The 23,976-nt window shown below is 43.5% G+C and overlaps 1 protein-coding gene across 2 annotated transcripts in view; it reads left to right on the forward strand.

The window, feature by feature from the left end:
* The first annotated feature begins 2,518 nt into the window (after positions 1-2,518).
* LOC110496510 (protein FAM83H) overlaps positions 2,519-23,976 on the forward strand; it is a 32,876-nt gene continuing 11,418 nt past the window's right edge. For both annotated transcript variants that reach the window (XR_005037509.1, XM_021572455.2), the window contains exons 1-3: positions 2,519-2,883; positions 18,223-18,379; positions 18,560-18,694. Coding sequence is in view for 1 of the 2 variants with exons in the window: in XM_021572455.2 (XP_021428130.2) it covers positions 18,257-18,379; positions 18,560-18,694 (258 nt within the window). In the remaining variant the exon portion in view is untranslated. The remainder of the gene's footprint in view (positions 2,884-18,222; positions 18,380-18,559; positions 18,695-23,976) is intronic.

The following is a 23,976-nucleotide window of genomic DNA, read 5'->3' on the forward strand; positions in this document are numbered from 1 at the left end:
ACATGTACATACTACCTCAATAAGCCTGACTAACCGGTGTCTGTATGTAGCCTTTCTACTGTATCTAGCCTTGCTGCTGTTTTTCAGTCTTTTTACTTGTTGTTTAAATTCTTTACCTGCCTATTGTTCACCTAATACCTTTTTTGCACTATTGGTTAGAGACTATAAGTAAGCATTTCACTGTAAGGTCTACACCTGTTGTATTCGGCGCACGTGACAAATCAACTTTGATTTGATTTACAGCATGGAAAAAGCATTCTGGAAGGCTTACTAGACATTTTCACGTGTGTCATTTTCTCAGTGTGTGTAGGTGGATGTGAGTGTACTCTGTGTCTGTGTTCATTGGAGGAAGATCTAAACCAACACCTAACCTCCCTTCCAAACCCCAGTGTCTCTAGAGTTGAGACTTGAGGTTGAGAGAGAAAGCAATAGGCTAATGCTGCTGCCGACAGGATTTCTCTGACTCCTGATCCATTCTCTCTGAGTCCCAGCTTACTGTCCAGTTCCAAGTGTGTAGATCCATGCCAGGTTATATCTGCTGTCCAGAGTCAGGCCCAGACCTGTGGTTCTGCTCTATGGCTAGGAGGTGAGTCAGAGAGAGTGGTGACGATGGGGGAGAGAGAGAGGAGCTGGGTGTGGTCCTGAAGCCCGTGGCACATTCCTAGAAGAGACCACACCCTCAATCGCACCTCCCACACACACACACACACTCACATTTCCAGCTGTTAACTTAGCTAAAAAATGCTCAGGTGAACAACATACACACATTAAGTCTAAGACATTCTCACTCATACACACGTATGGTTATACACTCACACGGTATACAAATTAACTTTCATGGAGTGTTGTTATCACAGCCAGGTCACCTGTGATACAAGTCAGTATTTGACTTCCACCTATGTCTGAAGACGTCGGGAGAATACGTGGAAACCGGCCACTAGGGGCAACAGTGAGCGCTGTTACCTTCAAGTAGGTTTTGGCGATGTGGATGGCGGAGGGCATCTATCTGCCTCTGATTCCAAAGGTTGCCAGAATCCAGCGATAGAAAGTTGTTTTTGAGATTTTTGTTTTAAGCCTACCCCAAACCTTAACACCCTCCTTAACCAATAGGAGTTAATGCCTAAGCTTAACCTTAAACACTTAGAAATTTGACATTTGGAACAACTTAGAAATTTGACGTTTCAGAAACATAGATGAACGTGAGACTAGTTGTGTTATCATACACACCAGGGAGAAGTAGATTTGCTTATCTCGGTCTAGATCAGGTGTGTGCATGTAGTGTGTGTGTAACACAGGGCAGGGTGCACCAAGGTACGTGGGCAGAGATCCACAACCGTGAGACACACCCTGCGTGTGTGCTGCAGGATATCAGGGGAGTAGGGTGGAGCTGATCTGACAGAACAAAAGACAGCCCACGTCAAACACACACACAAAAACTCAGTGCCCCTTAGTGTAGATATGGGAAACATGAATTTTGTTAGTTAGTTGTCAACTAACCTGAATTCAACCTGAAATCAACTAAAAATGTCACCACGTCATTGGATTTAGGTTAAAAGTTGGGTGAAAAAAACAACAAAATTCCCTTTATGTTGATGACTTAAAAACAAAATCCAATCAGTTTTCCACTGATTCAACATCATCAGATTGCATTTTTTGTTGTTGAAATGACGTGGAACCAGTTTTGCCCAGTGGTATTGTACTGGGCAGGACAAACAGAACAAGTGCAACTCAAAAATGTTTGATGGGTTAGAGTGACCTACTGGTAAACATGGACAACTTTGCTATGTTAACACTATGCAGCTGAATCAGCATGAAGGATGGCAAAGTCATGAAGAAACAAGAGCTCTGTCTCTCAGACTTCCCTGTCCGCAGTTAAAAGGAGAGAGAGAGAGAGAGAGAGGAGGGGGACATAAAGAAAAGGAGAGAACGAGGGAGAGGAAAGACTAAAATTAAGGGGAGAAGGAGAGAGAGAGGTGCACACTGGGTAGTAGCACACAACTGTCTGAATCACAAACCATGCTACAGCTCACTGGTGGAGAGAGAGAGAGAGAGCGCAACAGAGAGCGACAGAGAGAGGGGAGGTGGTAATAGCAAAGATAGTACAGTATTAAGATAGGCAGAAACTGCTTCTCCAATGGATATTCCCGAAAACGCTTGTAGGCGATGTCATGGCGAAGTTGATATACTCATGTGCAGAAATACGTCATCGTGTGTCGCCTCACGCCGAACTGCGCACGTGCAGGCCGTCAAATCAATATAAAGTTGTTTTTCAGGAAAATGAAAACTTGTCAGTGTCACTTTAAGATCATGTTCAACGATTTAAGACATTGGCTCGAATATAGGTTGTGCCTTTAGATTTCGAGAAAATTAAGAACTAAGGAGGCCATTTTCACTTCTCTCATTGACTTCTAAAAACCCAAACCCCTACCTGTTCTGCTTGGTCGGTTCAGCACGCGTTCCCGGAAGTCTCGCGATGTTGTGGCTCTGGTTTTAGAAACTCTGTGGTAACAGTTTTTGAAATATGCCACCAGTCAACTTCCAATAGTTTTCAACTGTCAGTTTTAACAGCAGTGATAATAGGAGGAGTTAGGAGGGAGGAAAGGGAGTGAGTTACTCAACTTCTTCCCTGTTTTATCTCCCCGCGGTGTGGAAGAGCGCGGGCAAAGAGGTAGGTTTAGCAGACGCAGACAGGTCGGACTTGAGTAGTGTGGAGTTCCTGGGCGTTTTGATCGGATAGGGTGGAGTCCCAACCGGAGAAAGGAATGTAATACACAGACGAGCCGAGGAACACTAGTGGCAGTACCGCGGAAGGGATATACGGCCATACACCGCGGTTCAAGCAAAAAAAGACAAGGTTGTCTACAGGTTGATGCCCACTTGAGGGTAAGAGACTGAATCATTATGTCCATAACAACTCTCTCTGAAACAGGTAAATCTATCCAAGTGATAATCTATCCAGGTGATCTCTCCGTGCCTTCTATAAATTAGCCTATTGCAATAATCTCTATGTAACTCAGTGTATGTAGCCTATACTATAACAAGAGAATTAAATAGCACTTTGAACCTTGAAGCAGTCAAATGCTACCAGTAGTTCTGTAGCCTACAGTACCTATCGCGATCACTGTTGGATTAGGCTTCTCTAGTAATAACTCTGCAATAACGTCTGGTTTCATTGAAAGCTGCCAACCAATAGAAACTCTGCAAGACTTGCTTGGCAGTCTTCAATTAATTTATATAAATGCACATACACACAAAGAAACTTCTGTATTACAGTAGCCCTCTATTATAACCTATATATTGTTGTGCATAAACAGGACAATATGTTGTATGTCGTGTTATCTAATAATGTAGACTACATAGTTGGACTAAAGTCGATTGATAATCAAAGCCCTATGTCTTGTAAATTACCATACAGAAGGTGTTTGTGTGTGTATGCTGAGATGTTCTGCTTTGTATCTGACTGAGACTTTGGTCCATGTCAGATAATAGGCCTACTTTAGCCTTCCTGTATGTCAGCCTACTACTTTCTCTGTGTTTGTGTGAGTGTTTACTACTGCTTCGGCTTCCGCCCTAAGCAGGTGGTAGTGTACAAGTTAACAAACAGATTACCGACCATTTCGAATCCCACAATGCCAAACAACTCTCCTTCCGTGGCCTCCAACTGCTCTTAAATGCAAGTAAAACTAAATGCATGCTCTTCAACCGATATCGCTGCCCACACCTGCCCGCCCGCCCGTTCAGCATCACTACTCTGGACTGTTCTGACTTAGAATATGTGGACAACTACAAATAACTAGGTGTCTGATTAGACTGTAAACTTGCCTTCCAGACTCACATTAAGCATCTCCAATCCAAAATTAAATCTAGAATCGGCTTCATATTTCGCAAAACAAAGCATCCTTCACTCTTGCTGCCAAACATACCCTCGTAAAACTGACTATCCTACCGATCCTTGACTTCGGCGATGTCATTTACAAAATAGCCTCTAACACTCTACTCAGCAAATTGGATGCAGTCTATCACAGTGCCATCCGTTTTGTCACCAAAGCCCCACATACTACCCACCACTGCGACCTGTATGCTCTCGTTGGCTGACCCTCGCTTCATATTCATCGCCAAACCCACTGGCTCCAGGTCATCTATAAGTATTTGCTAGGTAAAGCCCCGCCTGATCTCAGCTCACTGGTCACCATAGCAGCACCCACCAGTAGCACGCTCTCCAGCAGGTATATCTCACTGGTCACCCCCAAAGCCAATTAGTCCTTTGGCCGCCTTTCCTTTCAGTTCTCTGCTGCCAATGACTGGAACGAACTGCAAACATCACTGAAGCTGGAGACTCATATCTCCCTCACTAGCTTTAAGCACCAGCTGTCAGAGCAGCTCACAGATCACTGCACTTGTACATAGCCCATCTGTAAATAGCCCATCCAACTACCTCATCCCCATACTGTTATTTATTTTGCTCCTTTGCACCCCAGTGTCTCTACTTGCATACTCATCTTCTGCACATCAATCACTCTAGTGTTTAATTGCTATATTGTAATTATTTCGCCACTATGGCCTATTTATTGCCTTACCTACCTTATCCTACCTCATTTGCACACACTGTATATAGACTTTTTCTATTGTATTATTGACTGTATGTTTGTTTATTCCGTGTGTGTAACTCTGTGTTGTTTGTGTCGCACTGCTTTGCTTTATCTTGGCCAGGTCGCAGTTGTAAATTAGAACTTGTTCTCAACTAGCCTACCTGGTTAAATAAAGGTGAAAAAAAAAACTTGCCCCACAAGCATAGAGTTGCTGGTTCAAACCTCGCTTCAGCAGACTGCTCCCCCTCAGTCGCTTCAATATATGTATGTATGTGCTTTGGCCTCTGAATCATAACTTCTATACCATACAACATTAACTCTAGAATATGTACAACCTACACACTTGTAAACTTAATGACCAACCTTCACATCTAAGTTTTCAGTCTTTATATTACAAAATAGTGGATTTGCAGATTGGAATAGCACATTTGTTTGTGTGTGTGTGTTCATGTTTTCCTGTTAGACCATTATGCTGTCAAGGCTGCACCCTTTGTTTGCATTGTCTTAATAAGGGTCAATGTCTATCCGTGTGCGTTCTCGTGCTTACGAGAATTCATTCTATCCCTTTGTGTACTTGTAGTATCTGACCTTGAGTCATTGTACTGTATGTGGTGCTGTTGTCTTTTCAGTCAGACAGTGATGATATCCTGATGATACAGGACAGGTAGATGTACTTCTGTCTGTGTCTCAAATTACACTCTAATTCCCTATGAAGTGCACTACTTTTTGACAGAGCCCTATGTGAATTACGATGGGAATAGGGTGTCATTTCAGATCTGCCTGTGTGAGTGCCAGTGATGATATAGAGAAGGACAGGTACCCCTCCCCCTTCTCTCTCTCTCTCGCCCTGTACTATTCTCACTGACCTATTTAAACGACTAACTGTAGAATCCACCTGAATCGGTATGCAGGATCAATCTGTGTGTTTGTTTAGTGAGGCGTGTTCGTGTGTGTGTGTGTGTGTGTGTGTGTGTGTGTGTGTGTGTGTAATTGTACAGGTTCTGTCTCCTCACGCTGTGTTCACCCAATTCAAATATTTTTTCTACTAATTTGTCTTTTGACCAATCACATCAATATTTTTCATAGCGGATCTGATTGGTCTACCTCTGTTTGCACAGGCAGTCCAATTCATATATTTTCTGCACCAATTGGTCTTTTAACCGATCACATAAGATATTTTCACGTCAGATCTTTTGCAGAGGTGATCTGATTCGTCAATAGAACAATTAGTGCAGAAAATATCAGAATTGGGCTGCCTGTGTAAACACAGCCTCAGTTACTTATTCACGTGTTGAGACAGAGACAAATGTTCCCTCTGCCTCTCTTTAATTCCCTCTCTATCCCTCACTCCCTATCATGCTCCCTCTATCTCTATCAATCCTCCTCTCTCTTTTTCTTTCTCCTGCCTTTTCTCCCTTGCCCCCTCTCTCATTCCCTCTCCCTCCCCCTCTTGCCCCCTCTCTCATTCCCTCTCCCGCCCCCTCTTGCCCTCTCTCTCATTCCCTCTCCCTCCCCCTCTTGCCCCCTCTATCATTCCCTCTCCCTCCCACTCTTGCCCCCTCTATCATTCCCTCTCCCTCCCCCTCTTGCCCCCTCTATCATTCCCTCTCCCTCCCCCTCTTGCTCTCTCTATTTTCCTCTGTCCCCCTCTCTCCCGAAGTTCACACAGAAATGCTGGGAATGACTGGTCGGAACGTTGAATGAACAAGCATGGGTCGGCAACTCTGAGTCAGACAGTGATGATAGATATAACTATATAGCCTGGAGTGGAGGTTTGGTTCTTAAATCCTCCTGAAGTGGTTTATGGCTTCAAACCCATTCTGTTTGCTGCCTTTAAAACAGTCCTGCCCTTTTCTGAGAAACACATAACAAACACACGCGCGCATGCACACACACACACACACACACACACACAGTTCTTGTCATTAATCCTGTGTCACCACTTGAGGTAAAAAGTTGTTGTTGCCACAACAAACAAATAGATGTTCCGTGTGTGAATGTGTCTTGTTAGACAGGTACATCAGACAATGTCAGCACTGGATGTTGTCATTCATCTGTCTGTAAACCAATCAGTGTGCCCCTTGTTCCAGTAAAACAGCATGTGATTGGCTTAACCCAATCTCAACCCAATGAGCACACACGTACACACAAACACACACACATGCACAGCTTGTGGAAGATATCTCAGGTGTACAGTGTTTGTTGTGTAATTTCTACCTTCCTTCGGGTCAGGGTGAGTAACCCCACCTGTACAGTTACTATCTCACTCTGATCTAACAACTTACCTCAGAGGATAGGTTAGTGCAGGTCTTAACCAAATATGACAAAGACATCCTGTGATTTGAGAGTAGGACTACTTAATGCCTTGAGGTAATGTTATCCTTGGAGCACAGACTCATGCAGGCTAGCCCTGTGGGTAGCGTTAGCCAACAGACAGTCACTGTGCAGGATGTAGCATGTTAGCCGTAGGCTAGCAGTCTTGACTAGCAGGCTGCAGGTGAGTCACAGTGCTGCTGCTGAGTAAACTACAGCCAGCTTTTGATCCAGTGGGCAGGGCTATAACATAACTGGTTACTATGGTTACCTATAGCTCTAGGTGTGTGTGGAAGTTTACAAAACACATGCACACTCATCAGACAGCTAATCACCACACTATAGGCTACAAAACAACCCATCCACTCACCCACCCACCTGGATGCACACCCACATTTTAATAGACGCTCGTTTCCACAGCGACTTACACCTCTACCATCTCGCATCTTCTTTGGAGGACAAAGGTTTTTTGTTACATAAACATTTTATACACATTTTACATACAGTACCAGTCAAAAGTTTGGACACACCTACTCATTCAAGGGTTTTTCTTTATTTGTACTATTTCCTACATTGTAGAATAATAGTGAAAACATCAAAACTATGAAATAACACAAATGGAATCATGTAGTAACCAAAAAGTGTTCAACAAATCCAAATATATTTTAGATGCTAGATTATTCAAATAGCCACCCTTTGCCTTGATGACAGCTCTGCACACTCTTGGCATTCTCTCAACCAGCTTCATGAGGAATGCTTTTCCAATAGTCTTGAAGGAGTTCCCACATATGCTGAGCACTTGTTGGCTGCTTTTCCTTCACTCTGCGGTCCGACTCATCTCAAAACATCTCAATTGGGTTGAAGTGATTGTGGAGGCCAGGTCATCTGATGCAGCACTCCATCACTCTCCTTCTTGGTCAAATAGCCCTTACACAGCCTGGAGGTGTGTTTTGGGTCATTGTCCTGTTGAAAAACAAATGATATTTCCACTAAGTGCAAACCAGATGGGATGGCATATCGCTGCAGAATGCTGTGGTAGCCATGCTGGTTAAGTGTGCCTTTAATTCTAAATAAATCACAGACAGTGTCACCAGATTTGGACTCATCAGACAAAAGGACATATTTCCACCGGTCTAATGTCAATTGCTCTTGTTTCTTGGCCCAAGCAAGTCTCTTCTTATTATTGGTGTCCATTAGTAGTGGTTTCTTTGCAGGTCAGGGCGTTGTGATGGCCACTCCAATACTTTGACTTTGTTGTCCTTAAGCCATTTTGCCACAACTTTGGAAGTATGCTTGGGGTCATAGTCAATTTGGAAGACCCATTTGCAAACAAGCTTTAACTTCCTGACTGATGTCTTGAGATGTTGTTTCAATATATCCACATAATTTTTCTTCCTCATGACGCCATCTATTTTGTGAAGTTGCAAGCCTCCCCCTTTTTCATCCAAACATAACGATGGTCATTATGGCAAAACAATTCTATTTTTGCTTCATCAGACCAGAGGACATTTCTCCAAAAAGTACAATCTTTGTCCCCATGTGCAGTTGCAAACCATAGTCAGCCTTTTTTATGGTGGTTTTGGAGCAGTGGCTTCTTCCTTGCTGAGCAGCCTTTCAGGTTATGTCGATATAGGACTCGTTTTACTGTGGATATAGATACTTTTGTACCTGTTTCCTCCAGCATCTTCACAAGGTCCTTTGCTGTTGTTCTGGGATTGATTTGCACTTTTCGCACCAAAGTAAGTTCATCTCTAGGAGACAGAACGTGTCTCCTTCCTGAGCAGTATGACGGCTGCGTGGTCCCATGGTGTTTATACTTGCGTACTATTGTTTGTACAGATGAACGTGGTATCTTCAGGCGTTTGGAAATTGCTCCCAAGGATGAACCAGACTTGTGGAGGTCTACAAATATATATTTTTTTAGGTCTTGGCTGATTTCTTTAGATTTTTCCATGATTTCAAGCAAAGAGGCACTGTAGGCCTTGAAATACATCCACAGGTACACCTCAGAAGCTTCTAAAGCCATGACATAATTTTCTGGAATTTTCCAAGCTGCTTAAAGGCACAGTCAACTTAGTGTTTGTAAACTTCTGACCCACTGGAATTGTGATACAGTGAAATAATCTGTCTGTAAACAATTGTTAGAAAAATTACTTGTGTCATGCACAAAGTAGATGTCCTAACCAACTTGCCAAAGCTATAGTTTTTTAACAAGACATTTGTGGAGTGGTTGAAAAATGAGCTTTAATGACTACAACCTAAGTGTATGTAAACTTCCGACTTCAACTGTATTTATATATTTAATATACATACACTATATATACAAAAGTATGTGGACCCTTTTAAATTATTGGATTCGGCTATTTCAGCCACACCCATTGCGGACAGGTGTATATAATCGATCAAACAGCCATGCAATCTCCATAGACAAACATCGGCAGTAGAATGGCCTTACTGAAGTGCTCAGTGACGTCAACGTGACACCGTCATAGGATGCCACCTTTCCAACAAGTCAGTTCTGCCTAGCTTGAGTTGCCCTGGTCAAATGTAAGTGATGTTATTGTGAAGTGGAAACGTCTAGGAGCAACAACGGCTCAGCCACAAAGTGGTAGGCCGCACAAGCTTTTAGAACAGGACCGGCGAGTGCTGAAGAACGTAGCGTGTATAAATTGTCTGTCCTGGGTTGTAACACTCACTACCTAGTTAAAAACTGCCTCTGGAAGGAATGTCAGCACAAGAACTGTTCGTCGGGAGAGTCATGAAATGGGTTTCCATGGCCAAGCAGCCGCACACAAGCCTAAGATCACCATGCGCAATGCCAAGTGTCGGCTGAAGTGGTGTAAAGCTTGCCACCATTGGACTCTGGAGCAGTGGAAAGGCATTATGTGGAGTGATGAATCACGCTTCACCAACTAGCAGTACGAAGGACAAATTTGGGTTTGGCGGATGCCAGGAAAACGCTATTTGCCAACTGTAAAGTTTGGTGGAGGGGGGATAATGGTCTGGGGCTGTTTTTCATGGTTTGGGCTAGGCCCCTTAGTTCCAGTGAAGGGAAATCTTAACACTACAGCACACAATGCCATTCTAGGCGATTCTGTGCTTCCAACTTTGTAGCAACAGTTTGGGTAAGGCCCTTTCCTATTTCAACATGACCATGCCCTCAAGGCACAAAGCAAGGTCCATACAGAAATGTTTTTTGAAGAAATTGACTGGCCTGCACACAGCCCTGACCTCAACCCCATCAAACATTTTTGGGATGAATTTGAACATCGACTGCGAGCCAGGCCTAATCGCACAACATCAGTGCCCGACCTCACTAATGGTCTTGTGGCTGAATGGAAGCAAGTCCCTACAGGAATGTTCCAACATCTAGTGGAAAGCCTTCCCAGAAGTGTGGAGGCAGTTATACGAACAAAAGTAGGACCAACTTCATATTAATGCCCTTGATTTTGGAATGAGATGAGTGACGAGGCGGTGTCCACATACTTTTGTCATGTAGTGTATATACAGTATATACACACACAACCTTTTGGATAGTTAGTACTTGGACATCTATATATTGTTTTCAGTAATAACTATTACCGATAATAAGCATTTTAAACCCAGCCCTCTGATTCCCTCAGCCCATCCCATTTTAAACCCAGCCCTCTGCTCCCCTTAGCCCATCCCACCTATCTCTGTAGACCACCCCCTTTTGATTTCCATGCACCATATATTTTAACTGTGCTGTCTCACATGAACTTTGAACTTCTCTAATTGCATAGTATCCACAGATTGTACGTTAAAGATAAATATTTTTCCTAAGAGTATTATTATAATGTTGATTGATTTACTATGGCTTTCCAAATCACCCAACACTGCTATTTGTAGGGTTAACACACATTCACACCCACATATTTTACACTCTTATCCAGAGCAACTTACAGTAGTGAGTTCACACATTTTTTGTATTGGTTCCCCATGGGAACCGAACCCACAACCCTGGCGTTGCAAGCGCCATGTTCTACCAATTGAGCAACACAGTCAGTCTGTCAAGCCTGCAGGCTAATAAGTCACAGGCTGCAGGTTTTCATGGTGATGTGAGAAAACAGGTAAAAACACTTCCTGTCTAGTTGACATGTTCAGACTCGTGTTCAGAGCATACCCAGTAAATGCCTCCCTATATAGTGTGCAGTATAAGGAATATGGTGTAAGTTCAGATATGCCCAGTCTCCATATACCATGTACTGTTTCAGTTGGTTGATGTGAACAAATAAACATGTAATTGCACTGTAATATGTAACAGCACATGTATTTACCCCAGACAGGCACTGTAAAAAAAAAAAAAAACATCTAGTTGATTCAACAAATTATTATTCAGTAACTGGTTCCACAGCCTTTTAGTTTACTTAACTTTTCGGTCAAGTGTTACTTGAACTTTCTAGTTGGCCCAAACTTGAGAGAACTTAGGTCAGGGACACCCACAAATTCAAGTAGAGCTTTGAATGTTTTCTGCCATTACGAAAACGGGCTCAAATGAAGATCCTACATCTGTACCTACAGCCTGACACACCTGTAAGACATGTTTACTCAACACAACTACGGATGAACCTGTCTGCACAGATCTCTCTCTCTTTCCTTCTTTCTCTCTTAATCTCTCTCTCTGTATCTCTTTCTGTCTGTCTCTCTTTTTTAATCCCGACCTCATTTAATATTCGATGAATCGTCTGTATCATAATGGCATTGGCATGCTAAATATCAGTATTTACTGTCATATTAATAACTAAATCCTGTTGTTGTCTGTAATTTCTGTTCAATCTTGTGCATATGTGTTACAGTAAACAGGTGTGTGTTTGTTAATGTAAAGTATGTACTCGTTACACCAGTTGTCAATGACTCAACAACAATAACTTAATTATGTTGATCGTCTTGATCTAGTCAGCATGTCTACCTGAGTGCACCGTCACTAAGAGTTCTCTCTCTCTCTCTCTCTCCGTATTTCGTATCGGCCTAATTCTGCTCTGCATGCATTATTTGGTGTTTTACGTTGTACCCAGAATATATTTTTGCAGGAATCTGCATGCAGAGTCTCAATTTGGTGTTTGTCCATTTTTGTGAATTCTTGGTTGGTGAGCAGACCCCAGACCTCACAACCATCAAGGGCAATGGGGTCTATAACTGATTCAAGTATTTTAGCCAGATACCTAATTGGTATGTTAAAATGTATGATGGCATCTCTTCTCAGCTCATTCACAGCTTTGTGGAAGTTACTTGTGGTATGATGGCGTCTCTTCTCAGCTCATTCACAGCTTTGTGGAAGTTACTTGTGGCACTGATGTTTAGGTATGTATAGTTTTTTTGTGTGCTCTTGGGCAACAGTATCTAGATAGAATTTGTATTTGAAGTCCTGGCGACTGGACTTTTTTTGGAACATCATTATTTTTGTCTTACTGAGATTTACTGTCAGGGCCCAGGTCTGACAGAATCTGTGCAGAAGATCTAAGTGCTGCTGTAGGTCCTACAGTAGACATTTGTAGACAACAGTAGACATTTGAATTCAGATTCTAGTAGGGTGAGGCCAGGTGCTGCAGATTGTTCTAGTGCCCTTTCAAATTCATTGATATATGAATGAATTGATAGTTGAAGTCGGAAGTTTACATTCCCTGTTTTAGGTCAGTTAGGATTTTATTTATTTATTATTTTACTAGGCAAGTCACAAATTCTTATTTTCAAAGACGGCCTAGGAACAGTGGGTTAACTGCCTGTTCAGGGCAGAATGACAGATTTGTATCGCTCAGGGGTTTGAACTTGCAACCTTCCGTTTACTAGTCCAACACTCTAACCACTAGGCTACCCTGCCGCCCCAGGATCACCACTTTATTTTAAGAATGTGAAATCAGAATAATAGTAGAGATAATTATTTATTTCAGCTTTTATTTCTTTCATCACATTCCCAGTGGGTCAGAAGTTTACATACACTCAATTAGTATTTGGTAGCATTGCCTTTAAATTGTTTAACTTGGGTCAAACGTTTTGGGTAGCCTTCCACAAGCTTCCCACAATAGGTTGGTGAATTTTGGCCATTTCCTCCTGACAGAGCTGATGTAACTTATTCAGGTTTATAGGCCTCCTTGCTCACACACACTTTTTCAGTTCTGCCCACAAATTTTCTATAGGATTGAGGTCAGGGCATTTAAAAATATATATTTTTTACATTTTTTGTGAATTTTACCCCTTTTCTCCCCAATTTCGTGGTATCCAATTGTTAGTAGCTACTATCTTGTCTCATCGCTACAACTCCCGTACGGGCTCCGGAGAGACGAAGGTTGAAAGTCATGTGTCCTCCGATACACAACCCAAACAAGCCGCACTACTTCTTAACACAGCGCACATCCAACCCGGAAGCCAGCCGCACCAATGTGTCGGAGGAAACACTGTGCACCTGGCAACCTTGGTTAGCGTGCACTGCACCCGGCCCGCCACAGGAGTCGCTGGTGCGCGATGAGACAAGGATATCCCTACCGGCCAAACCCTCCCTAACCCGGACGACGCTAGGCCAATTGTGCGTTGCCCCACGGACCTCCCGGTCGCAGCCGGTTACAACAGAGCCGGGGCACGAACCCAGAGTCTCTGGTGGCACAGCTGGCACTGCAGTACAGCGCCCTTAACTACTGCGCCACCCGGGAGAGGTCAGGGCATTTTGATGGCCACTCCAATACCTTGACTTTGTTGTCCTTAAGCCATTTTGCCACAACTTTGGAAGTATGCTTGGGGTCATTGTCCATTTGGAAGACCCATTTGCGACCAAGCTTTAACTTCCTGACTGATGTCTTGAGATGTTGCTTCAATATATCCACATAATTTTTCTGCCTCATGACGCCATCTATTTTGTGAAGTGCACCAGTCCCTCCTGCAGCAAAGCACCCCCACAACATGATGCTGCCACCCCCGTGCTTCACGGTCTTGATGGTGTTCTTCGGCTTGCAAGCATCCCCCTTTTTCCTCCAAACATAATGATGGTCATTATGGCCAAACAGTTCTATTTTAGTTTCATCAGACCAGAGGACATTTCTGCAAAAAGTTTGATCTTTGTCCCCATGTGCAGTTGCAAACTGTAGTCTGGCTTTTTTATGGCGGTTTTGGAGCAGTGGCTTCTTCTTTGCTGAGAGGCCTTTCAAGTTATGTCGATATTGGACTTGTTTTACTGTGGATATAGATACTTTTGTACCTGTGTCCTCCAGCATCTTCACAAGGTCCTTTGCTGTTGTTCTGGGATTGATTTGCACTTTTCGCACAAAGTACATTCATCTCTAGGAGACAGAATGTGTCTCCTTCCTGAGCGATATGACGGCTGTGTGGTCCCATGGTGTTTATACTTGCGTACTATTGTTTGTACAGATGAACGTGGTACCTTCAGGCATTTTGAAATTGCTCCCAGGGATGAACCAGACTTGTGGAGGTCTACATTTTTTCCTGGACTCTTTAAAAAAAAAATCCCATGATGTCAAGCAAAGAGGCACTGCTGTTGAAGGCTGGTCTTGAAATACATCCACAGGTACACCTCCAATTGACTCATATGATGTCAATTAGCCTATCAGAATCTTCTAAAGCCATGACATAATTTTCTGGAATTTTCCATGCTTAAAGGTACAGTATGTAAACTTTTGACCCATTGACCCAATTGTGATACACTGAATTCTAAGTGAAATAATCTGTCTGTAAACAATTGTTGGAAAAATGACTTGTGTCATGCACAAAGTAGATGTCCAACTTGCTAAAACTATAGTTTGTTAACAATAATTTTGTGGAGTGGTTGAATAACTAGTTTTAATGACTCCAACCTAAGTGTATGTATTTTTCCGAATTAAACTGTATGTTGAAAAGGTTGGGGGCTAAATCTGCATCCCTGTCTCACCCCACGGCCCTTTGGAAAGAAATGTGTGTTTTTTGCCAATTTGAACCACACACTTGTTGTTTGTGTACATGGATTTTATAATGATGTATGTTTTTCCCCCAACACCACTTTCCATCAATTTGTATAGCAGGCCCTCATGTCAAATTGAGTCAAAAGCTTTTTTGAAATCAACAAAGCATGAAAAGACTTTGCCTTTGTTTTGGTTAGTTAGTTTGTTTGTCAATTAGGGTGTGCAGGGGGAGTACTTGGTCTGTCGTACAGTAATTTGGTAAAAAGACAATTTAACATTTGCTCAGTACATTGTTTTCACTGAGGAAATGTACGAGTCTACTGTTGATGATAATGAAGAGGATTTCCCCGAGGTTGCTGTTGATGCGTAGTTATTGGGGTCAAATTTGTCTCCACTTTTGTAGATTGGGGTGATCAGTTCTTGCTTCCAAATATTGGGGTTAGATGCCAGAGCTAAGGATGATGTTAAGTATAGCCAATTGGAGTTTGTTGTCTGTATATTGTATAATTTCATTGAGGATACCATCAATCAACACCAATGGTCTTTTTGGGTTGGAGGGTTTGTATTTTGTCCTGTAGTTCATTCAATGTAATTGGAGAATCCAGTGGGTTCTGGTCTTTAATAGTTGATTCTAAGATTTGTATTTGATCATGTATATGTTTTTTCTCTTTATTCTTTGTTATAGGACCAAAACGATTGGAGAAGCGGTTTACTCATACATCTCCATTTTGGTTAGATAATTCTTCGTGTTGTTTTTTGTTTAGTGTTTTCCAATTTTCCCAGAAGTGGTTAGAGTCTATGGATTCTTCATTTACATTGAGCTGATTTCTGACGTGCTGTTCCTTCTTTTTCCATAGTGTATTTCTATATTGTTTTTGTGATTCACCATAGTGAAGGCGTAGACTAAGGTTTTCTGGGTCTCTATGTTTTTGGTTGGATATGTTTCTCAATTTCTTTCTTAGGTTTTTGCATTCTTCATCAAACAATTTGTCATTGTTGTTAATTTTCTTCTGTGTTCTGTTTCCTCATAGTTTTTTGGTAGGTTTCCACACTACATTCCTTCCATCTATAGCATGTTTTTATATTATTCAGTTCCTTTGGCTTTGATGCCTCATGATTGAGTATTGCTCTGTTCAAGTAGACTGTGATTTTGCTGTGGTCTGATAGGGGTGTCAGTGGGTTGACTGTGAACGCTCTGAGAGACTCTGGGTTGAGGTCAGTGATAAAGTAGTCTACAGTACTACTGCCAAGAGATGACCTACCATAGGAGTCCCCTCAAAGCCTACCAATGACTATGTACATACTAGAGGTCGACCAATTATTGGAGGACCAAAAAAGCCGATACCGATTAATTGGACGATTTTTATTTATTTATTTGTAATAATGACAAGTACAACAATAGTGAATAAACACTTATTTTAACTTAATATGATACATCAATAAAATCTATTTAGCCTCAAGTAAATAATGAAACATGTTCAATTTGGTTTAAATAATGCAAAAACAAAGTGTTGGAGAAGAAAGTAAAAGTGCAATATGTGCTATGTAAGAAAGCTAACTTTTCAGTTCCTTGCTCAGAACATGAGAACATATGAAAGCTGGGGGTTCCTTTTAACATGAGTCTTCAATATTCCCAGGTAAGACGTTTTAGGTTGTAGTTATTATAGGACTATTTCCCTCTATACCATTTGTATTTCATTAACCTTTGACTATTAGATCTTCTTATAGGCACTTTAGTATTGCCAGTGTAATAGTATTGCCAGTGTAACAGTATTGCTTCCATCCCTCTCCTCGCTCCTCCCTGGGCTCGAACCAGCAACACAACGACAACAGCCACCATCGAAGCAGTGTTACCCATGCAGAGCAAGGGGAACAACTACTAGAAGGCTCAGAGCGAGTGAGGTTTGAAACGCTATTAGCGCGCGCTAACTAGCCAGCCATTTCACTTTGGTTACACCAGCCTCATCTCGGGAGTTGATAGGCTTGAAGTCATAAACAGCGCAATGCTTAACGCACAACGAAGAGCTGCTGGCAAAACGCACAAAAGTGCTGTTTGAATGAATATTTACGCGCCTGCTACTGCCTACCACCGCTCAGTCAGATACTTAGATACTTGTATGCTTGTATACTCAGTCAGATTAGTATCTAGTAATATCATCAACCATGTGTAGTTAACTAGTGATTATGATTTATTGTTTTTTATAAGATAAGTTTAATGCTAGCTAGCAACTTACCTTGGCTTACTGCATTCGCGTAACAGGCAGTCTCCTTGTGGGGTGCAACGAGAGAGAGGCAGGTCGTTATTGCGTTGGACTAGTTAACTGTAAGGTTGCAAGATTGGTTCCCCCGAGCTGACATGGTGAAAATCTGTCGTTCTGCCCCTGAACGAAGCAGTTAACCCACCGTTCCTAGGCCGTCATTGAAAATAAGAATGTGTTCTTAACTGACTTGCCTAGTTAAATAAAGGTATAATAAAAAATTAAAAGAATTCGGCAAATCGGCAACCAAAAATACCGATTTCCGACTGTTATGAAAACTTGAAATCGTCCGTAATTAATTGGCCATTCCGATTAATCGGTCGACCTCTAGTACATACCCAGTGTGAGACAGAGCTGCAGGAGTTGTGACACATTTTTGTTGGTTATGTTGTTGTAGTTGTGCCTAGGGGGGCATATGTGGGAGGGAATGCTTTCGCCCTCTCTCTCTATCTTGCCCTGTGTCTCTCTCACCCTATCTCTATCCTACGACTCATTGCTCTCTTTATAATCTATTTATCTCTACCTGCCCCTCTCTGGGTACAGCATTGGTTTTGTGTGCTGCTTTTTGATAGAGAGTGTTATCATAGAGTTTTCCCCAGAGGCGCAACCATTGACACTTCCGGGAACTCGTTGCGAAGCAGACTCGACAGACCAGACCGGAGTTTGCAGGTCAATGGGAGAAGTGAAAAATGTGTCCGTAGTTTTTAATTTTGTCGAAATCAAATGGCAGTAGATTGGAGCCAATGTCTTAAGTAGCTGAACCAGTCATTACTACAACATCGTGAACGTTTTTTTTCTCCAAAACAACGGAGTGCCAGCCTGCACATGCGCAGTTCAGCGCAACATGACCGTTAGACCTAATGATGTGTTTCTGCACATGCTAGCCAATGTCACCAGGACATCGCCTACAAGTGTGATCAGGGATTTCTATTGGAGAAGCAGTTTTTGCATATCTTCATTCTGTACTATCTTTGGTGTTATGTTGGTATACACTAGGCAACATATTGTTTTAGGAAGGGTGTTTGCTCTGTCACATGAATACACATCTTTGTTTAGGGTACTCTATCACTATAAGAGGAACCTTACTAAATCAAGTAAAAAAGTATGGAAGCTACAATCTATCTGCAAAAAAATAATGTATACATTTTTCTCCTAAAGGTTTGAGTCCCTTCCCCCTAACCCCGACCCCATCATGGCCCACCGGTCCCAGAGTTCGGACATCGGGGACAACCCCCTGGACCCTAACTTCCTGCCCCCCCACTACAGAGAAGAATACCGTCTCGCCATTGATGCTCTGGTGGAGACAGACCTACAGGTACAGGAGCAATGTGTGTGTGTGTGTGTTGCGTGCATGCCCGTGTGTGTGTATATGTGTGTGTGTGTGTGTGTGTGTGTGTGTGTGTGTGTGTGTGTGTGTGTGTGTGTGTGTGTGTGTGTGTGTGTGTGTGTGTGTGTGTGTTTGTGTGTGAACTCAGTGTGTGTACTCTCTCTCCAGGGCTACTATGAATTTATTCAGAAAGCAGATGTGGTCAACTTTCTCTGTCAACCGGAAATCGAACACATCAAGACCACGATCCAGACACCCAACCAGGCCCCGACCTCGAACATACCGGAGCTGCCCTATCATGAGGTAGCGTTAATAATGATATTATTGAAGTGAGAAGATAAGTATTTATGACAGTCTGAGCTACATGAAGGCATCATAGTACAAATTAGTGTTTTCAGGTGACAGGAGTCTGCAAATGATTTGATTGAGTGATTAATTAACTGATGTCACTAAAATAGAGGTGGAGACATTGTATACTATTGTATACTATTGTCAAAACTACCAGTCAAAAGTTTTAGAACACTTACTCATTCAAGGGTTTTTCTTTATTTTGACTATTTTCTACATAATAGTGAAGACATCAAAACTATGAAATAACGCATATGGAATCATCTAGTAACCAAAAAAAGTGTTTAACAAATCAAAATAAATGTTATATTTGAGATTCTTCAAATAGCCACTGTTTGCCTAGGTGACAGCTATGCACACTCTTGGTATTCTCTCAACCAAAGGGTCGGAAAAACTTTACGGTAAATTTCCGGAATTAATCCGGAAATTTTCCATTGGAAGTTAAGCCCTGGAATTTGGGGAATTTAGCTTAAATTCATCAAAAAAGTTAGCCAATGGCCTCCCGGGTGGCGCAGTGGTTAAGGGTGCTGTACTGCAGCGCCAGCTGTGCCACCAAAGACTCTGGGTTTGCGCCCAGGCCCGGTCGTAATCGGCCGCAACCGGGAGGTCCGTGGGGCAACGCACAATTGGCCTAGCTTCGCCCGGGTTCGCCCGCTTGTCTCATTGCGCACCAACACCTCCTGTGGCGGGCCGGGAGCAGGTGCACGCTAACCAAGGTTGCCAGGTGCACAGTGTTTCCTCCTACACATTGGTGTGGCTGGCTTCCGAGTCTAGGACCAAGCCAAGTCTAGGACCAAAAGGCTTCTCAACAGCTTTTATCCCTAAGCCATAGGGCATTTCACTGTAAGGTGTTAACTTTGATTTTGATATGCACTGTTGTGACGACGTCGTCGATGCACTCATTGATGAAGCCGATCACTGAGGTGGTATACTACTCAATGCCATTGGAAGAATTCCAGTCTGTGCCAGTAAAACAGTCCTGTAGTGTAGCATCTGCACCAAAGACCACTTCCATATTGAGCCAGTCACTGGTTCTTCCTGCTTTAGTTTTTGCTTGTAAGCAGGAATCAGGAGGATAGAATTATGGGTCGGATTTGCCAAATGGAGAGCAGGGGAGAGCTTTGTATGCATCTATGTCTGTGGAGTAAAGGCGGTCTAGAGTTTTTTTTTTCTACCTTTGGTTGCACATGTGACATGCTGGTAAAAATTTGGTAAAGCTGCATTATAGTCCCCAGCCACTAGGAGTGCCGCTTCTGGGCGAGAATTTTCATGTTTTCTTATGGCCTTATACAGTTGGTTGAGTGAGGTCTTGGTGCCAGCATTGGTCTGTGGTGGTAAATAGACAGCTACGAATAATGTAGATGAGAACTCCTGAAACTGGCTCTCACGAGGACCGCCACAGGAATGGAAGACCCAGAGTTGCCTCCGCTGCAGAGGATAAGTTCATTAGAGTTACTGTACCTCTGCTGCAGAGGACACGTTCATTAGAGTTACCTCCGGCGCCGACAGAGATGGCCGCCTCGCTTCGCGTTCCTAGGAAACTATGCAGTTTTTTGTTTTTTTACGTGTTATTTCTTACATTAGTACCCCAGGTCATCTTAGGTTTCATCACATACAGTCGAGAAGAACTACTGAATATAAGATCAGCGTCAACTCACCATCAGTACGACCAAGAATATGCTTTTCGCGACGCGGATCCTGTGCTCTGCCTTACAAACAGGACAACGGAGTGGATCCCATGCAGCGACCCAAAAAAACGACTCCGAAAAAGAGGGAAACGAGGCGGTCTTCTGGTCAGACTCCGGAGACGGGCACACCGTGCACCATTCCCTAGCATTCTTCTTGCCAATGTCCAGTCTCTTGACAACAAGGTTGATGAAATCCGAGCAAGGGTAGCATTCCAGAGGGACATCAGAGACTGTAACGTTCTTTGCTTCACGGAAACGTGGCTTACTGGAGAGACGCTATCCGAAGCGGTGCAGCCAACAGGTTTCTCCACGCATCGCGCAGACAGAAAAAAACATATTTCTGGTAAAAAGAGGGGCGGGGGCGTATGCCTTATGACTAACGTGACATGGTGTGATGAAAGAAACATACAGGAACTCAAATCCTTCTGTTCACCTGATTTAGAATTCCTCACAATCAAATGTAGACCGCATTATCTACCAAGAGAATTCTCTTCGATTATAATCACAGCCGTATATATCCCCCCCCCAAGCAGACACATCGTTGGCTCTGAATGAACTTTATTTGACTCTTTGCAAACTGGAAACCATTTATCCGGAGACTGCATTCATTGTAGCTGGGGATTTTAACAAGGCTAATCTGAAAACAAGACTCCCCAAATTTTATCAGCATATCGATTGCGCAACCAGGGGTGGAAAGACCTTGGATCATTGTTACTCTAACTTCCGCGACGCATATAAGGCCCTGCCCCGCCCCCCTTTCGGAAAAGCTGACCACGACTCCATTTTGTTGATCCCTGCCTACAGACAGAAACTAAAACAAGAGGCTCCCACGCTGAGGTCTGTCCAACGCTGGTCCGACCAAGCTGACTCCACACTCCAAGACTGCTTCCATCACGTGGACTGGGACATGTTTCGTATTGCGTCAGACAACAACATTGACGAATACGCTGATTCGGTGTGCGAGTTCATTAGAACGTGCGTTGAAGATGTCGTTCCCATAGCAACGATTAAAACATTCCCTAACCAGAAACCGTGGGTTGATGGCAGCATTCGCGTGAAACTGAAAGCGCAAACCACTGCTTTTAATCAGGGCAAGGTGTCTGGTAACATGACCGAATACAAACAGTGCAGCTATTCCCTCCGCAAGGCTATCAAACAAGCTAAGCGTCAGTACAGAGACAAAGTAGAATCTCAATTCAACGGCTCAGACACAAGAGGCATGTGGCAGGGTCTACAGTCAATCACGGGCTACAGGAAGAAATCCAGCCCAGTCACGGACCAGGATGTCCTGCTCCCAGGCAGACTAAATAACTTTTTTGCCCGCTTTGAGGACAATACAGTGCCACTGACACGGCCTGCAACGAAAACTTGCGGTCTCTCCTTCACTGCAGCCGAGGTGAGTAAGACATTTAAACGTGTTAACCCTCGCAAGGCTGCAGGCCCAGACGGCATCCCCAGCCGCGCCCTCAGAGCATGCGCAGACCAGCTGGCCGGTGTGTTTACGGACATATTCAATCAATCCCTATACCAGTCTGCTGTTTCCACATGCTTCAAGAGGGCCACCATTGTTCCTGTTCCCAAGAAAGCTAAGGTAACTGAGCTAAACGACTACCGCCCCGTAGCACTCACTTCCGTCATCATGAAGTGCTTTGAGAGACTAGTCAAGGACCATATCACCTCCACCCTACCTGACACCCTAGACCCACTCCAATTTGCTTACCGCCCAAATAGGTCCACAGACGATGCAATCTCAACCACACTGCACACTGCCCTAACCCATCTGGACAAGAGGAATACCTATGTGAGAATGCTGTTCATTGACTACAGCTCGGCATTCAACACCATAGTACCCTCCAAGCTCGTCATCAAGCTCGAGACCCTGGGTCTCGACCCCGCCCTGTGCAACTGGGTACTGGACTTCCTGACAGGCCGCCCCCAGGTGGTGAGGGTAGGCAACAACATCTCCTCCCCGCTGATCCTCAACACTGGGGCCCCACAAGGGTGCGTTCTGAGCCCTCTCCTGTACTCCCTGTTCACCCACGACTGCGTGGCCACGCACGCCTCCACCTCAATCATCAAGTTTGCGGACGACACAACAGTGGTAGGCTTGATTACCAACAACGACGAGACGGCCTACAGGGAGGAGGTGAGGGCCCTCGGAGTGTGGTGTCAGGAAAATAACCTCACACTCAACGTCAACAAAACTAAGGAGATGATTGTGGACTTCAGGAAACAGCAGAGGGAACACCCCCCTATCCACATCGATGGAACAGTAGTGGAGAGGGTAGCAAGTTTTAAGTTCCTCGGCATACACATCACAGACAAACTGAATTGGTCCACTCACACAGACAGCATTGTGAAAAAGGCGCAGCAGCGCCTCTTCAACCTCAGGAGGCTGAAGAAATTCGGCTTGTCACCAAAAGCACTCACAAACTTCTACAGATGCACAATCGAGAGCATCCTGGCGGGCTGTATCACCGCCTGGTACGGCAACTGCTCCGCCCTCAACCGTAAGGCTCTCCAGAGGGTAGTGAGGTCTGCACAACGCATCACCGGGGGCAAACTACCTGCCCTCCAGGACACCTACACCACCCGATGTCACAGGAAGGCCATAAAGATCATCAAGGACATCAACCACCCGAGCCACTGCCTGTTCACCCCGCTATCATCCAGAAGGCGAGGTCAGTACAGGTGCATCAAAGCTGGGACCGAGAGACTGAAAAACAGCTTCTATCTCAAGGCTATCAGACTGTTAAACAGCCACCACTAACATTGAGTGGCTGCTGCCAACACACTGACACTGACTCAACTCCAGCCACTTTAATAATGGGAATTGATGGGAAATGATGTAAATATATCACTAGCCACTTTAAACAATGCTACCTTATATAATGTTACTTACCCTACATTATTCATCTCATATGCATACGTATATACTGTACTCTATATCATCGACTGTATCCTTATGTAATACATGTATCACTAGCCACTTTAACTATGCCACTTTGTTTACATACTCATCTCATATGTATATACTGTACTCGATACCATCTACTGTATCTGCCTATGCTGCTCTGTACCATCACTCATTCATATATCCTTATGTACATATTCTTTATCCCCTCACACTGTGTACAAGACAGTAGTTTTGGAATTGTTAGTTAGATTACTTGTTGGTTATTACTGCATTGTCGGAACTAGAAGCACAAGCATTTCGCTACACTCGCATTAACATCTGCTAACCATGTGTATGTGACAAATAAAATTTGATTTGATTTGATTTGCTGCAGAGGATACGTTCATTAGAGTTACCTCTGCTGCAGAGGATAAGTTCATTAGAGTTACCTCTGCTGCAGAGGATAAGTTCATTAGAGTTACCTCTGCTGCAGAGGATAAGTTCATTAGAGTTACCTCTGCTGCAGAGGATAAGTTCATTAGAGTTACCTCTGCTGCAGAGGATAAGTTCATTAGAGTTACCTCTGCTGCAGAGGATACGTTCATTAGAGTTACCTCTGCTGCAGAGGATAAGTTCATTAGAGTTACCTCTGC

This window comes from Oncorhynchus mykiss, chromosome 18 (assembly GCF_013265735.2).
Source record: "Oncorhynchus mykiss isolate Arlee chromosome 18, USDA_OmykA_1.1, whole genome shotgun sequence".
NCBI lineage: Eukaryota > Metazoa > Chordata > Actinopteri > Salmoniformes > Salmonidae > Oncorhynchus > Oncorhynchus mykiss.